The sequence below is a fragment of the Loxodonta africana genome, chromosome 10 (assembly GCF_030014295.1).
Source record: "Loxodonta africana isolate mLoxAfr1 chromosome 10, mLoxAfr1.hap2, whole genome shotgun sequence".
In the NCBI taxonomy this organism is placed as follows: domain Eukaryota; kingdom Metazoa; phylum Chordata; class Mammalia; order Proboscidea; family Elephantidae; genus Loxodonta; species Loxodonta africana.
In genome coordinates, this window is record NC_087351.1 from 111,955,216 (window position 1) to 111,970,326 (window position 15,111).

General features: G+C 57.9%; 1 protein-coding gene across 1 annotated transcript; it reads left to right on the forward strand.

Moving 5' to 3' along the window:
* The first annotated feature begins 277 nt into the window (after positions 1–277).
* RTL1 (retrotransposon Gag like 1) lies at positions 278–14,577 on the forward strand. Its single transcript, XM_023546655.2, has 3 exons — positions 278–4,192; positions 6,329–6,434; positions 14,450–14,577. The coding sequence occupies exons 1-3, from the start codon at positions 278–280 to the stop codon at positions 14,575–14,577; spliced, it is 4,149 nt and encodes a 1,382-aa protein (XP_023402423.2).
* Positions 14,578–15,111: the final 534 nt, after the last annotated feature.

Genomic DNA, 15,111 nt, shown 5'->3' on the forward strand with positions numbered 1-15,111 from the left:
GTCCTGGGAGCCAGGTTAGGGGCTGGCAGATTTTTACAGTCTCTCCCAAGAGGCCAGTCGAGGAAGCTGGCTCGGACCCGATTCCTCTCTGTTCTGATCAGTTGGGCTTCTGATTTTTGAGAACTTGACTCTGACCTTGTTGAGACCCTAAACTGCTGCCTTTACTCCCCACCCTGTCCACCCCATCCCCAGGTTCCAATCTCCGTGGTCCCAGTTGCTGACGGGACACACCGCCACCTCACCAGTCTTCAGAATCTATTCTTTTCCATCCGAAGAAATGATAGAACCCTCTGAAGACTCATTTGAGACGATGATGGAGCGTAAGAATCCATCATCAAAACAAATGGAGTCCTCCGAGGGCTCATCCAACACCACCGTGGAGACATCTGGCAGCCAACTACAGGAAGCGTTGGAGCCAGCCAGTGGCTCATCCCAGGAAAGAAAGGGGCCAACCAGTGGCTCACTCCAGGAAATGGAAGAGCTGCCCACTGATCTACTCCAAGACATGGAAGAGCCATCCAGTGGCCCGCATCAGGAAATTGAGGATCCACCCAATGACCTACTCCAAGACATGGAGGAGTCATGCAACGGTTCACGCCAGGAAATGGGGGATCCACGCAACAAAGCATCTGGTAGAATGGGAGAACCTTCGGTCAACCCATGTGGAGCCCAGGATGAGCAAGAGAGCGACACTGACCTGTCTGAATCTAGCGATGAACAGGATGCCGATGAACAAAGCGTGGGAAAGGTCTCTGAAGAGACGAGGGCCACAATGAGTTCCTTTGCCTCTGCGTACTACCACATGCAAGACCTCAGAGAACAGCAAAGAGTGGCAGAAGAGATCCTGATGAACGGGATCCACGATGGCCAACTGCCCTTCCCAGTACCCTTCACTGGTGATCGCAGAGAATATCGCGAGTTCATTGTGCTCTGCCAACTGATCTTACAAAACTACCCAAGGATGTTCTCTAACGACCGGCTCCGCATCGGGTACATCATCACTCACCTCTCCGGCTTGGCCTTAGACTGGGCCAAGGCTCTCCTGCAGGATGACAGCCCTCTGATAGGCAACTTCTCAGGCTTCCTGGGGGCCATGTCCAGTTTGTTTGAGTACCGGCAGGCACTGCGAATGGCTGAAGAGGCCATGTTCAACATCAGGCAGAGGAATCGCCCTGCCGCAACCTATATCAATGAGTTCCGGAGCCTGGTGCCCATCCTGGGCTGGCCGGATGAGGTCCTGCAGGCCCACCTGTGCCAAGGGCTCAACGAGGAGATCAGGCACTATCTGTTCCGGGTTCCTCAGCCAGCCAGTCTGGAAAATCTGATTGTGCTCATCCTGCAAATAGAAGAGAAGCTGGCAGAGAGAAGAGCACTACTCAGGCTGCCCCCAGAAGCCCGCCCACGAAACCTAGCCTGGATGGATTCACCTTCTCCACAGAGATGGATGGTGAGCAGCTGGTTGCCCTCTGAAGTCCATCCCACCATCAATAGGGCCCACATCTTCCTGCTGCTTATGGTGAGAGTAAGCCCCTATCACAGTGTCGCAGTCCAGGCCCTGGTGGACTCTGGGGCAGGCTCCAACTTCATGGATGAGCGGTTTGCCCAAGAGCACTACATTGCGCTCTACCAGAAGCCGTACCCCCGGCAAATCCAAACCATGGACAGGTCACTGATGGATAACGAGCCTGTCTGGCTCTACACTGAACCCCTGGTGTGCACCCATCAGAACCACCAGGAGTACATCGAATTTGACATCGTTCCTTCACTCAGCGTCTCTATGATCTTAGGCATCGACTGGCTCCGAACACACACCCCGGAAGTGGACTGGATCAAAGGCCGCTGCACCTTCCACTCTCCCTACTGCCTGCAGAACTGCTTCCGCCCGCCCCCGCCATGCATCGCGCTGGAAAGACAAGGCCTGAGCTCGCTTCCCGGACTGCTGCCCCCATACTCCGACCTGGCCGACGTGTTTAACCCGAGAGAAGCAGATGATGAGACTTCCGACCAGCCAAGCTCAGACGGATCCGATGATCTTTCTGAATCAGAGCCCTCTGAGCTTCAGCAGGCTGGAGACAGTGATCACGACGAGGTCTTTCACGAATGTCCCTCCACTCCGTCATGGCAACCTGTGGGTACTGGGATGCAAGACAGAGCCAGGCTGCGCAATGAATACTGGGACCCGCGAGACATGCTGACCAACAGACAGGACTACATACAGATGATTCCAGAACTGTTTGACCAGTTACATGGAGCTACGTGGTTCACAAAACTGGAGCTGCGTGGGACCATCATGGAGGAAAGCATGAAAATACACCAAGCAGAAGATGTATGGAGAGCAGCATTCGGGTTGGAGTTTCCAGACATGAACAGTTACCAGCCTTTTGCGATCTCCCCAAACCCTATCATACCTCAGAGAGTGATTCATTACATCCTTCAGGGCATGCTAGGTTACTTTGTGCTCTCTTATGGCCGGGATGTCCTGATCTACTCAATGAGTCAAGAGGAACACCCCCACCATGTTCGCCAAGTCCTAGTCCGCTTCCGGCGGCACAACGTCTACTGCTCCCTGGACAGGAGCCAGTTCCACAGAAATACCATTGAATTCCTGGGATTCATCATCACCCCCAAAGGGGTAAAGCTGAGCAAGAGCATCATCACCACTGTGACAGGGTACCCCATCCCTAGCTCTAGGAAGTCCCTGCGACGCCTGATAGAATTCATCTTCCCGTACCGGCACTTCGTGGAGCGCTTCATCACCATCATCGAGCCCCTCCTTCGGCAGCTGCTCTACCGTCGGGGCTTCTACTGGGGTGACGAGCAACAAGTGGCCTTCATGCGCCTGAAGAGGGCGTTCCGGAAGGCACCACTTCTCCACCACCCAAAGCCCCAGAACCCCTTCTTCTTAGAAACCGGCATCACCAAGACATCCATATATGCCTCCCTGATCCAAGTGGATAACCAGACCGGTAAGAAGGTCTACTGTGCTTTCTACTCCCGCAACATCTCGCCTATCGAAGATGACTACTCTCGACTGGAGATGAGGATCCTCCCCATACGGGCTGCCTTCACGGTGTGGTGCCGCTACCTGGAGAACACCGAGGAGCCCATCATGATCCTTCTCAACACAGAGGATCTAGCCTCTCTGAATAATGACAGGCTCACCGTACTTCTCCCCGGGCATTGGGTCTTCTTCTTCTCCCACTTCAACTTTGACGTCATGGAGTGGCCAACCCAAGATGGTCACCGGGTACAGCTGCCTCACAGGAGCCACCGCCTGGAAGCTCAGCCCCTGCTGCTCTTGTCCAGCACGGCATTCCCGAGTGGCCAGGTGTCAGCATCCAGGCAAGAAGGGGAGAACGGAGACGCACTACACGAGGGCCAGCCAAGTGGGCAGAATGTCCAGCAGGAGATACCGACTCTGCTACCAATTGACCAAATAATCAGTACCTTCCTCATTCACTTTGGTACTACCCAGGTGAAGGCGGTCGTTCTGCACTTCTTACGGAGCTTCTTGCTCTGGCAGAGCAACATGACCCTGACCACCATCCTTCTGCTGCTCAAGCTGAGGCCATGGTTCCTGCAGCTAATGGCATCAGCCCCACTAGTGGCTCAGCCCCGACCCAGGCTCCCAGTGTGCCTCATCCTGGACTGGTCCCTCATCACCAACAGTGGCATGGCCACTGCCATAGCTGATCTCCTCATTCAGATGCCGCCCCTCGTGGACACCAACGCCATCCAATCCCAAGAGCTGGCCGAGCTGTTCCTGGGCCCTGGCCACTGGCAGCGCGATGCCCTGCGCCCCCAGGCCTACCAAGGCCTGCAGCTGACCCCCAGCTTTTGGTTGATGCTGTGTGAGTTCTTTGGTGTCAGAGTCACCCCCGGAGAGGAAAGCCACCCGGTCCCACGCAGGCCACGCTACCTGGAATTGCACATCGTTAACGAGGAGAATGTCGTCTTGCGAGAAGCCCCGCAGGGCGACCTGCAACGTTACCGTCAAGGTGGCCTGCATGACGGCCTGCAAGACACCCCGCAGGACGATCAAGAGAGCACTGTGCAAGAGGCCCTGCTGAGGGACACAGCCACCGTGGCCCTCCCCATCCCAAGACACAGCCAGGCCCACCCCGCCATCCTCGCCCTCCTGCGCCACACCCGAGCTGCCCAAGGACGGCCAGCCCTGCTCGCCCGGGGGCTGGTAAGCAGACTCCTGATTCGTTTTCTGAGGATGGCAGGAGCCCAGGCTCCCCCTAGCACTGTGCGGGCGAGCCCACCAAGGGAAGAGGCAAGGCTAGAAGAACTACCCAATGACAACAAAGACACAGACAGACCTTGACTGAAAACACCTGCTCCCGGGGAGGCGCCGCCTCGCCCCCTCTGCCCCCAACACTCCCAGGGTCTCCCCAACCTCCTTGTGCCTCCACGTGCTTAGCTCAGACCCGGCGCTCCCTCCCTGCTGCTCCTGGCCCTGGGGGACCCCACTTGTGAAGGGCAACTCATCATTCACCAGCACTACCATCAACAGCTATGGACCATGATCCATCAGAAGCCCAGAGCCAGTCTCAGGGCTACACAACCCCACCGTCTAAATTCTCCAGGTCCCAGGCCCACATCTGGGAGTGTAATCAATGAGAGGAGGAAGCAGTGATGAGCAGAGAATGACCCCATGACCCCAGGCCAGGTGAAGATGCAGGCACAACAGATGCAGCCAAGCAAGCAGGGGCCAGGCGCACTGGCCACCCTGTATCATCCTGGGACACTGACCTCGGGTGCTCCACTGACTTCTACCTCCGTCGCAGGTGCTCCTGGTGTGTTGAAGCCACAGTTCCTGCTCCCCTGGGCTCCCTGCTCCCCCACCCACCACCCGAGTCTCATGGCGTGCTGTGTTGCCGCCCCAGCCCACCCTGCAAAGCAAGCTGCCTCCCACCGCCTGGCTCAGTTCTCTGACCCTGCTCTGAACTCTGAGACTGAGAAAGTGGGCCCAAGCTCTTACCTGGATGCTCCAGGACTGTCCCAACGTACCAGTGTTGACTGCCACTTACCAGACTTGCACTCCATGGCGTCTCCCGTGACATCGAGGACCCGGAGGCCACAGGACACTGACTGAACGGGTGACTGCCCTTGAGGGACTTGCCTTCCCTGCCACAACAGGGAGAGCCCTGGGGCCCAGGCCCCAGGATAAAGGGGAAGGGGCTCCGAGAGACTCTGGTGAAGACCCCGAGACACAGTGGACCATGCTGAGCAGCTGAGAGGCCCTGACCTGACCACCGCTCTTTGCCAAGAGGAGGAGACCCTCTCTCCTTCCCCTACGTTCTCACCTTTTCACTTACACACGCCCTCCTTAAATAAAACAAAATAAAAGAGTATTTGACTTTCTGGTTTGTTCTGCAATGGTAGGGTGAGGAATAAGTGGGCGGAAAGCAGGTGAGGTAAGATGTCAGTGAGGCGGGGCAAGCAGGATGGGGGCAGGTAGGATAGAGAGGGCAAGGGGCAGGTAAGATGGGAGGCAGGTGAAGTAGGAGGACAGGGGGCAGGTGGGGCAGGTGGGGCAGGCACAGGCAGGAGGGGGATCAGGCAGGGTGAGGTGGGGTAGGAAAAGCTAGGTTTTCAGAGGCCAGCCTTGGGCCGTCCTCTAAAACAGTCCCCATCTGGGGACTGCCAGACAATCAGGAGGCCTGTCACAAAAGTGACCACCTGTTGCCCCAGAGACAGGGCTCTGGTTGTTCCCCTTGCCTGGGGAATGCGCCACCCCCTGAGGCTTACCTCTGGTACCGCTCCCCACAGGAGCACCTCGGGAGGGATGCAGAGGGGGCATTGGGAGCTGTCCTTCCTGAGAGCTCTGAGCAGGGGGCCCTGAGACCCACAACCCCACCTGTGCCCAGGCAGGCGTTCTTGTCATGGGAGAAAGGAGGGGTGGGCAGTCTGGGTCTTTGGGTACCAGGGAGCCTTGGCCTCAAGCCCCCTGGCCCCCTGGAGAAGGCCCTGGTCCCCATTTCAGAGGGTCACAATGCCTGCATGTGACCCATGGATGCCTGTCTTCCAGAGGGGTCCCCAGGAAAGCATACTGAGGGGGCATTGCTCTCACTTTCAGCTCACACAGCTCACCATGTCACACACGCCCACCAAGCCACACACACATGTGTGCATGCAAGCATGCACCCACACACACGCATGCCCCCCACGGGGCAAGGGGCCACACCGCCCAGGACCTGGTTCTCACCCCCGCTGGGAGGGGTACCTGCGCTAGGGGGCAAGGGGCACACCTCTGCAATAGGGCAAAACGATGGGAACATGGACCCTCCCACCCAGTGTGAACTTGGGCCTCATGACACAGAGGTCCACGCCCATGAGCCCTACACACCAAACAGCAGGTCTGCCTCTGAGCCAGAATCTGCCCCGACCAGACACCCTGAGATCACCCCAGATCTCTGAGTTCAAAGGTAAGGGCTTAACTAACCTGGACAGGGTGGCCCCTCCCCCTCCCCAGCATGGCCTTGAACCAGCTATTTCCCTCACTGACCCCAGAGCTCTCATGTTCCCAAGCCCAGGGAACCTGAACCCCTTCCTCCCCACCCCACCCCAACCTCTGCGTGTACCTGGGTTCCAGAGGACAGAAGGGCCCTGCCCAGAGCCACCCAGCACTGGGCTCGGCTGTGTCCCACTGACACCACCCTTATGCCTTGTGCCTTCCCTGGTCCCAAAGGGATAATGGGCCACATGCCCACCCGTTTGTCTCTCCAAGGAATCTACCCCTGACAGCAGTACCCAGAGATCATGGTCAGGATCCCGAGGTTCAAAGTCAGGGGCCCAGTAACTCTCTTGGACTCTCTCACCTAACAGTGAAGTTCCCAACGGCCCCACCCACACCCAGCTGCATGGCGCCCCCTCCAAGCCTCAGTTTCCCCATCTGTCACTCGGAACCATAAAGGCCGCTGGGAGGATTCCCAAGGGTCACTAATAAAGCTCTTCATCCCTGGGCCAAGACTGGGCCCCTCCTCAGGGGTCTCTGTCCCCTCACCCTGGGCCACTCCATCCACACCTGAGCACAACTATGGCCAGGGGACCCAGCAAAGGTCCCCCCAAATAGCTGACATAACAGTGGCCCCTGGAGCCCAAGGGCAGTGTGTCTATCTGTTTATCCCAGCACGCCGCCCCAGCTGCAGCCCCAAGAGATCACTGACAGGTCTCCTGCTTCAAGGCCAGGGACTAAGTAGCAAGACCCCCAGCATCCCCCCAACCACGCAGCACAGCAAGGTCTGTCCCCCTAAGGCACAGTGAGCTTGGGTCCCAAGCCCCAACTCCAAGATGCCAGGCGACCTGAGTGGGTGGCGGCCCACCTTGGGCCTGTTTGCCCATCCACGGAATGGGGCTGTGGGAGGGGAGGTCAAGGACGGCAAGACGCAATCTTCAAAGGACCTTGGATTCTAAAACCCCCCTCTGATGCCAAATGACACTCTTCTTGGGGTCCCCAAATCCCTTAAAGTGAGCTCAAATAAAGGTGCCTTTCCCCCAGAGGAGGCCCGGAATGGTGGGAGGGGGCCACACCCATGAAGGAGGAGACTGGGAGTCCCAGGGCTAGGCCTCCAGGGCAAACCTCCTCCCCTGCTTAGCCTAGGGGTGGGTATCCTCTGCTAATGAGGGTGGATGGGTAAGCTAGTTGATGTGCCAGCCCCCAACAGCCCAGGACCACCCTCACAGGGGGAAGAGCAAAAACAGGAGGGCCTCAAGGGGGGCTGATGTCAAATGAGGCCTGCTTCGCCCTGCCACCAGCCCTGCCTGCAGCGGGGTCAGGATGCCCACGAAGGCATGTGCATTTAGCACACACACACAGACACACACAAATACATGCACTCGCACATTCACAGACATTCAGATGCTCTCACAGTAGTACACTCGCACACAGACATATACACCCCCTGCACTCACACACACATACACTCACACAATACATATACTCTCACGCTCACACATACACCCACTCACATGCTCGCAGGGTCAGGAGCACACATAGGAGTGGGCTCCTAGCATGATAGTGGTCTCGGCATCCTACCTTAGCAAAGGGCAGCATCCTTGCCTGCTGGGTCCCCCTCCCCACCAACCCAGCCAGAGGGGGCTTTATCCCCATTTCACAAATGAAAGAGGCAGTTCCCAGGCCTGGAGAACTACTGACAGAACAAAACCATTGGGTTATTATGCTTCTACTAGCCCAGAAAAAGTGGAGAAAAGCACAAAACAAACCTTGAGTCTCCTAAAAAAAAAAAGGAAGAGGTTAAGATTAAGTGATGTGCTGGGTTATGACATCACGGCCACCACAAAGGAGGTGAGAAGACCAGTCACCTGGCTGCTCCCGCAGTGGGGCCCAGCCCAGAAAGGCTGACAATCACATGGGCCCAGGCCGGGCCTTCTCACAACCAAGTGTGAATGCACCCACCTCCCACCACCACCCCCAGCCCCAAGGATCAGTACCTACCTCCCACCCACCCCCAGCCCTGGCCTGGGTCAGCTGGCTTCCAGCAAGCCCAGTCCATGCCACGCAGAACTGCTGGGCACTCAGCCACTCAGCCGCACACGCTCCAGGCAACGCAACTACTCACCACTCAGCTCCGGATCTACCCCTCCAGGAGCTGTGGATCAGATCAGTTGGCTCTGACAAACACCCCTATGATAGCTCCAATCAATCACTTGAAATCTCCTCCCGCCCACCAGGCAGCCCCCAGCCTGCTCCCAAACGTGAGGGAAAAAAAGGCAGGCTCCCACCTCCCCCCAAGGCCCTGTGCTGGGCCAGGGGCACTCGGGTCACAACCCAAGCCCTCAAGGGGCAATCTTAGACCCACACACAACCCTCATCCTGACCTTTGCTCAGGGTCTTCCAGAACAAACAGGGTTCTGAAACGCTGCCACTAAACCTTCATGCCACACCCCATGGTGGTGGCCAAACTTGGGCCCTCCTGGAAGGTCTGTTTAAGCAGGCCAAAGGCAAAGAGAAGGTGCCTAGAAAAGACAGAGAATCAAACAAGTATGGAGGCCTCGGCAACAGGCTTCTTTCTCAGTAGAGGGGAGCCAGGGCAGAAAGGAAGCGCCAAGCATGGACCACTTTCTATAAAGCTTTTCTCGAGTGAGGCCCTTGGGCCACCCATAACAGGCTCATCAAGGGCAGCTGTTGAACATGCAGATTCCCAGGCACTGCCCTAGCCACCCAAGCCCCAGGAAGGCCTAACTCCAGCAGAGGGTGGAGAACCATGGGTCCACTACGTGCCAGACATTGTCCACCCCTTGAAGTGAGTATCTCCTTGGAGATCTGAAGTTGAGAGAAGCAGGAAAGAAAGGAAAGGAGGAAGGGGAGAGGCAAGAGAGGAAGGGGAGAGGTAGGGATGATGCAAGGGAAGAAGGGTAAAGGCAGGTGAAGGGCAGGGGAGGCAGGTAAGGAAGGGGAGTGGCGGGAGAGGCAGGGAAGGTAGGAGAAGTAGACATGATGCAAGAGAAGAATGGAAGACAAAGGGGAAGGGCAGGAAGGCAGGGGAGGTGGGCAAGAGCCAGAGGAGACGGGGAGAGGAAAAGAAAGAAGGGGAAAGGGAGGGGAGGAAGGGGAGAGGCAGGGGAGAGGCACGGAAGAAGGGGGGAGGCAGGTGAGGAAAGGGAGAGGTACGGATGATGCAAGAGAAGAAAGGGAGTGGCAGGGGAGGGGCAAGGAAGGCAGGTAAAGAAGAGAGTCAGAGGAGACAGGGGAGAGGAAGGGGAGAGGCAGGGGAGGAAGGAGAGAGGCCGGGGAGGCGGGGAAGAAGGGGAAAAGCAGGGGCAGAAGGAGAGACGAAGAGGGGGAAGGCTAGAGGCACAGAAGGGGAGAGGAAGGGGAGGAAGGAGAGAGGAAGGGAAGGAAGGGGAGAGGCAGGTGAGAAAGGGTAGAGGCAAGGGAAAAAGAGGAGAAGCAGGGGAGGAAGGGGAGAGGCAGGAGCGGAAGTGGAGAGGCAAGGGAGGAAGGAGAGAGGCAAGGGAGGAAGGAGAGAGGCAAGGAGGGAAGAGGAGAGGAAGGAGAGGAAGGGGAGAGGCAGGGGAGGAAAGGGAGAAACAGAAAAGGAAGGGGAAGAAGGGGAGAGGCAAGAGAGAAAAGGAAGAGGTAGGGATAATGCGAGGAAGAAGCGGAGAAGCAGGGGAAGGGCAGGGGAGGCAGGTGACGTAGGTGAGATCCAGAGGAGACAAGGGAAAGGAAAGGGAGAAAGGGGAGAGGCAGGGGAGAAAGGTGAGAGGAAGAGAAGGAAGCGGAGAGGAAGGGTAGAGGAACAGGAGGAAGGGGAGAAGCAGGGGAGGAAGGGGAGAGGCAGAGGAGGAACAGGAGAGGCAAGGGAGAAAGGGGAGAGACAGAAGTGGAAGAGGAGAGGTGGGAGAGGCAGGAGAGGGAGGGAAGGAAGGGGAGAGGCAGGAGACAAAGGCAAGACGCAGAGGAGGAAGGGGACAGGCGGGGAGAGGCAAGGGAGGAAGGGGAGAGGAAGGGGAAGAAATGTAGAGGCAGGAGAGGAAGGGTAGAGGAACAGGAGGAAGAGGAGAGGCAGGGGAGGAAGGGGAGAGGAAGGAGAGAGGAAGGGAGGAAGGGGAGAGGCAGGAGAGGAAAGGAGAGGCAGGGGAGAGAGGGGAGAGGGAAGGGAGGAAGAGAGAGGTGGGGAGGAAGAGGAGAGGCAGAGGTGGAAGGGGAGAGGCAGGGGAGGAAGGAGAGAGGCAAAGGAGGAAGGAGGGAGGCAGGGCAGGAAGAGGAGAGGCAGGGAAGGATGAGGGAAGAAGGGGAGAGAAAGAGGAGGAAGGGGAGAGGAAGGGTTAAAGAAGGGAGGAAGGGGAGAGGCAGTGGAAAAGAAAGGGAGGAAAGGGAGAGGTAGGGATGATGCCAGGAAAGAAGAGGAGAAGCAGGGGAGTGGAGGAGAGGCAGGTGAGGTAGGCGAGAGCCATGGGAGACAGGGGAAAGGAAGGGGAGAGGCAGGGGAGGGAGGGGAGAGACAGGGGTGGAAGGGGAGAGGAAGGGGAGGAAGGAAAGAGGAAGGGAGAGGGAGGAGGGGAAAGGGAGAGGCAGGGGAGAAAGGGGAGAGGCAAGGGAGGAAGGAAAGAGGCAGGGGAGGAAAGGGAGAGGAGGGAAGGGGCAGGGGAGGCTGGTGAGAAAAGCAAGACCAAGAGTAGATAGCGGAGAGGAACGGGAGGAAGGGGAGAGGAAAGGAAAGGGATAGGAGTAGCAGGGAGGAAGGGGAAAGGAAGGAAAGGGAGAGAAAGGGGAGGAAGAGGAGAGGAAAGAAAGAAAGGGAAGAGGTAGGGGTGATGCAAAAGAAGAAGGGGCGGGGCAAGAGAGAACCAGGAGAGGAAGGGGAGAGCCAGAGGAGACAGCAGAGAGGCAGGGGAAGAAGGGGAGAGGCAGGCAAGGGGAAGAGGAGGAAAGGGAAAGGTAGAGATGATGCAAGAGAAGAAGGGGAGAGGCAGAGGCGGGGCAGGAGAGGCAGGTGAGGTAGGCAAGAGCCAGAGGAGGCAGGGGAAAGGAAGAGGAGGAAGGGGAGAAGCAGGGGAAGAAGGAGAGAGGCAGGGAAGGAAGAGGAAAGGAAGGGGAGGAAAGGTTAAAGAAGGGGAGAAAGCAGAGAAACGGGAGGAAGAGGGGAGGAAGGGGAGAGGAAGGGAAGGAAGAGGGGAGGAAGGGAATGAAGGGGAGAAGCAGGAGAGGAAGAGGAGAGACGGGATGAAGGGGAGAGGCAAGGGAGTAAGGGGAGAGGAACAGGAAGAAGGGGAGAGAAACGGGAGGAAAGATAGAGGAACAGGAGGAAGGGGAGAGGCAAGGGAGAAATGGGAGAGGCAAGGGAGGAAAGGGAAGGGCAGGGAAGGGGCAGTGGAGGCAGGTGAGAAAGGCAGGAGCCAGAATAGATAGGGGAGAGGAACGAGAGAAAGGGGAGAGGGAAGGAAGGGGAGAGGAAGAGGAGGAAGGGGAGAGGTAGGGATAATGCAAGGGAAGAAGGGGAGGAGCGGGGAGGCAGGTGAGGAAGGGGAGAGCTACAGGAGATGGGGAGAGGCAGGGGAGGAAGGGGAGAGGCAGGCAAAGGGGCAGGGGAGGAAGGAAAGAGGTAGGGATGATGCAAGGAAAGAAGGGGAGGGGCAGGGGAGGCAGGTGAGTAAGGGGAGAACCAGAGGAGACAGCAGAGAGGCAGGGGAAGAAGAGGAGAGGCAGGGGAGGAAGGGGAGAGGTGGGCAAGACGCAGGGGAGGAAGGGGAAAGGTAGAGATGAGGCAAGAGAAGAAGGGGAGGGGCAGGGGAGGCAGGTGAACAGGTGAGAGCCAGAGGAGACAGGGGAGAGGAAGAGGAGGCAGGGGAGAGGCAGGGGAGGAAGAAGAGAGGAAGGGGAGGAAGAGGAGAGCCAGGGGAGGAAAGGGAGAGGTAGGGGACGAAGAAGAGAGGAAGGGGAGGAAGGGAAGAGGAAAAGAAGGAAGGGGAAAGGAATGGGAGTGGCAGGGGAGGAAGGGGAGAGGCATGGATGACGCAAGGGAGGAAGGAGAGGAAGGAGATGGCTAGGGGCAACAGAGGAGAGGTAGGGTAGAGGCAGAGGAAGAAGGGGAGAAGTAGGGATGATGCAAGGAGAAAGGGGAGTGGAAGTAGAGGAAGGGGAGAGGCAAGGTGGGGAAGGGTGTAAGTTTAATGCAAGGGCGGAAGGTAAAGGGCAAGAGAGTCAGGGGAAGGGCAGGGGAAGCAGGGGAGAAAAAGGAGGGTTGGGGAGGAAGGGGAGGGCTAGAGGAGGCAGAAGAGAGAAAGGTGGAGGAAGGGGAGAGGCAAGGAAAGGAACAAGAGAGGGAGGTCAGCAAGGGGACAGGCAGGAATAAAGCAAAGTAGGAAGGGGAGAGGCAGGCAAGGAAGAGGTAGGGATGATGAAAGGGAGGAAGGGGTGAGGAAGGGGAGGAGCAGGGGAGGAAGGGGAGGGCTAGGGTAGACAGAGGAGAGGCAGGGGAGGAAGGGGAGGGGAAAGGGATAAGGCAAGAGGCAAGGGAGGGGAAAAGGAGGCAAGGGAAGGGCAGGGGAGGCAGGGGAGGAAGAAGAGGGGCAGGGAAGAAGGGGAGGGCTAAGGGACACAGAGGAGAGGAAAGGGGGAGGAAGGGGAGACGCAGAGCAGAAAGGGAAGAGGGATAATGCAAGGGAGGATGGGGAGAGGCAGAGGAGGGGCCAGGGAGGTGGTGGGGAGGGCAGGGGAGGCAGGTGAGAGGTAGAGGTGGAAGGAGAGTTAGTAATAACGCAAGGGAGAGGCATGGGAGGCAGGGGAACGGCAGGGGAGGAAGGGAAGAGGCAAGAATAATGCAAGGGAGGAAGGGGAGAGGCAGGGAAGAGTCCCAGGAGGAAGGGAAGATGCCCAGTCTTGGCGAACAGGAGGCAGTATGACAAGGGACTTCTCTAAGTGACAGGTTCACACAATGGTGTTGGGTGCCAAACCGTATGTATCAGTTATATCCTGATGTAGACATTACATCAAATAACAAGAGATGTTACGCAGCGTATACCCCATCTATAGACACTTAAGATAAATCAAGGCTTCAGACAAAGCGGCCGGACATAGGTGTGGGCTGAGCATCCCAGCAGGACGAAGGCCGCCCTGGCCGGACACCATCTTTCTATGATGGGACCTTGTCTTCCCAGTCATACATCTTGCCCCAACCCCATTCCACCCAGCAAGAGCACACAACAGACCCCCACTGCTCCCTGCCTTTTCTCAAGCTGTCCTTCACCAGGGATGCCTTCCTCAACTCAACAAGGCCACCATGTCCATCCTGATACCATGACAGATGACAGGTAAAAAAGCAGAGGCAGAAGGTGGGGCTGTACAGGAGAGAAGGGGCTCCAGGGCATGGCCACCTTCCTGCTTTGCCCGCCCACCATGTGCACCTGGGCTGGCTGCCAGGGCTGGTTAGTGGGGTTAATTTAATGGTTCCGTTAGCACAGGGGCATGGCATGAGTCATCGCCCACCATGCACGGGACCTGAATTGGTGGTCTAGCACCCCAAGGCATCTGGCATAGGCAGGGCTGGCCCAAGGGGCAGAAAGGGGTGCCTGCGGGAACTTCTTGCTAACAGAGGCCAAGATTCCAGTGAGACAAGCTGAGGAAGGTGGTGGTGATGGGAGACGTATCTGTTGAGAGTAAGAGGCCGCCTGAGAGGGGCCTCGGCCTCCTGGTCATGAAGAGTCCTGGGTAGAGACCGAGGTCCCTCAAGGAGACCCTCCTCCTATGGCCACAGAAGGGTCACACCTGCTCTGTCCAAAACCCCCTCCCAGTCCTGGACAAAGGGCACCCTCTCTCCAAAGTGTGCCTGTCCTGGGAGCCAGGTCCTCTCTGAGGAGCTCGCTTTAGCCACCAGGCTGCCCCCATTTTGTGGGAGTCAGAGGTTGGCCGTGTGTCCAGCCTAGGAACATGCCCACTGGAGGGGACAGGCTTCACCCTCCAGATCCCCCCCTCCAGGAACTCGGAGAGCTGTGGAAGAGAGAGAGAGCCCACAGCAAGCCAGGCGGGACGGGCAGGGGGGCAGCTCCAGGACCCGCTCCAGCAGCCAGGGTGCAGAGGAGGGTCCGGGGGCTGCGAGTGGTTGAAGGGGATGAAGAAAGGCATCATATAGGAGCTGGATAACTGTGCATCAACTCCTGTATGAAGCCGTTCTCACCCCCCACCTACTGACTATGGCCGCGACCCTCCTCCCGGAAGCTTGGGGCAAGCGCCCGGAACATCAGATGGGACGCCTGCTGCTAGTAGTTAGAGCTGCAACAGCAAGGGACAGCCAGCCCAAGCAGTACACCCCCTGTGCACCCGCTGCACCTTGCCCTATTCTTGCCTCCTTGCTCCTCCAGGGGCCCCGCACACAGAGACCCCCAGGGTACCTGAAGACACCCAATCATGCAGGGTGGGATGCAAGGGGAAGGCTCTGAATGGACCACACCACCTGCATCCAGTGCCCCTACCTCAACCTGGCTCTCTCCGCAGCGTAGTGGAGAGTAGTAGACACCACTGGGACCTCTGCACGTTCCATTGTTCCTGCACTCCCTTCTAGACCGCCTCCTTGGTTCCTCTGCTCTGCACACCACACGTGACACTCTCCAACAACCAGCTCCATCAAGGCACAACCACGT

Coding starts and splice junctions, on each gene's coding strand:
- RTL1 (XM_023546655.2), top strand. CDS start 278: ATGATAGAACCCTCTGAAGACTCATTTGAGACGATGATGGAGCGTAAG. Junction 4,193..6,328: donor CCCTGCTCGCCCGGGGGCTG/GTAAGCAGACTC, acceptor CTCATGACACAG/AGGTCCACGCCCATGAGCCC. Junction 6,435..14,449: donor CCAGATCTCTGAGTTCAAAG/GTAAGGGCTTAA, acceptor CCCCCCCTCCAG/GAACTCGGAGAGCTGTGGAA.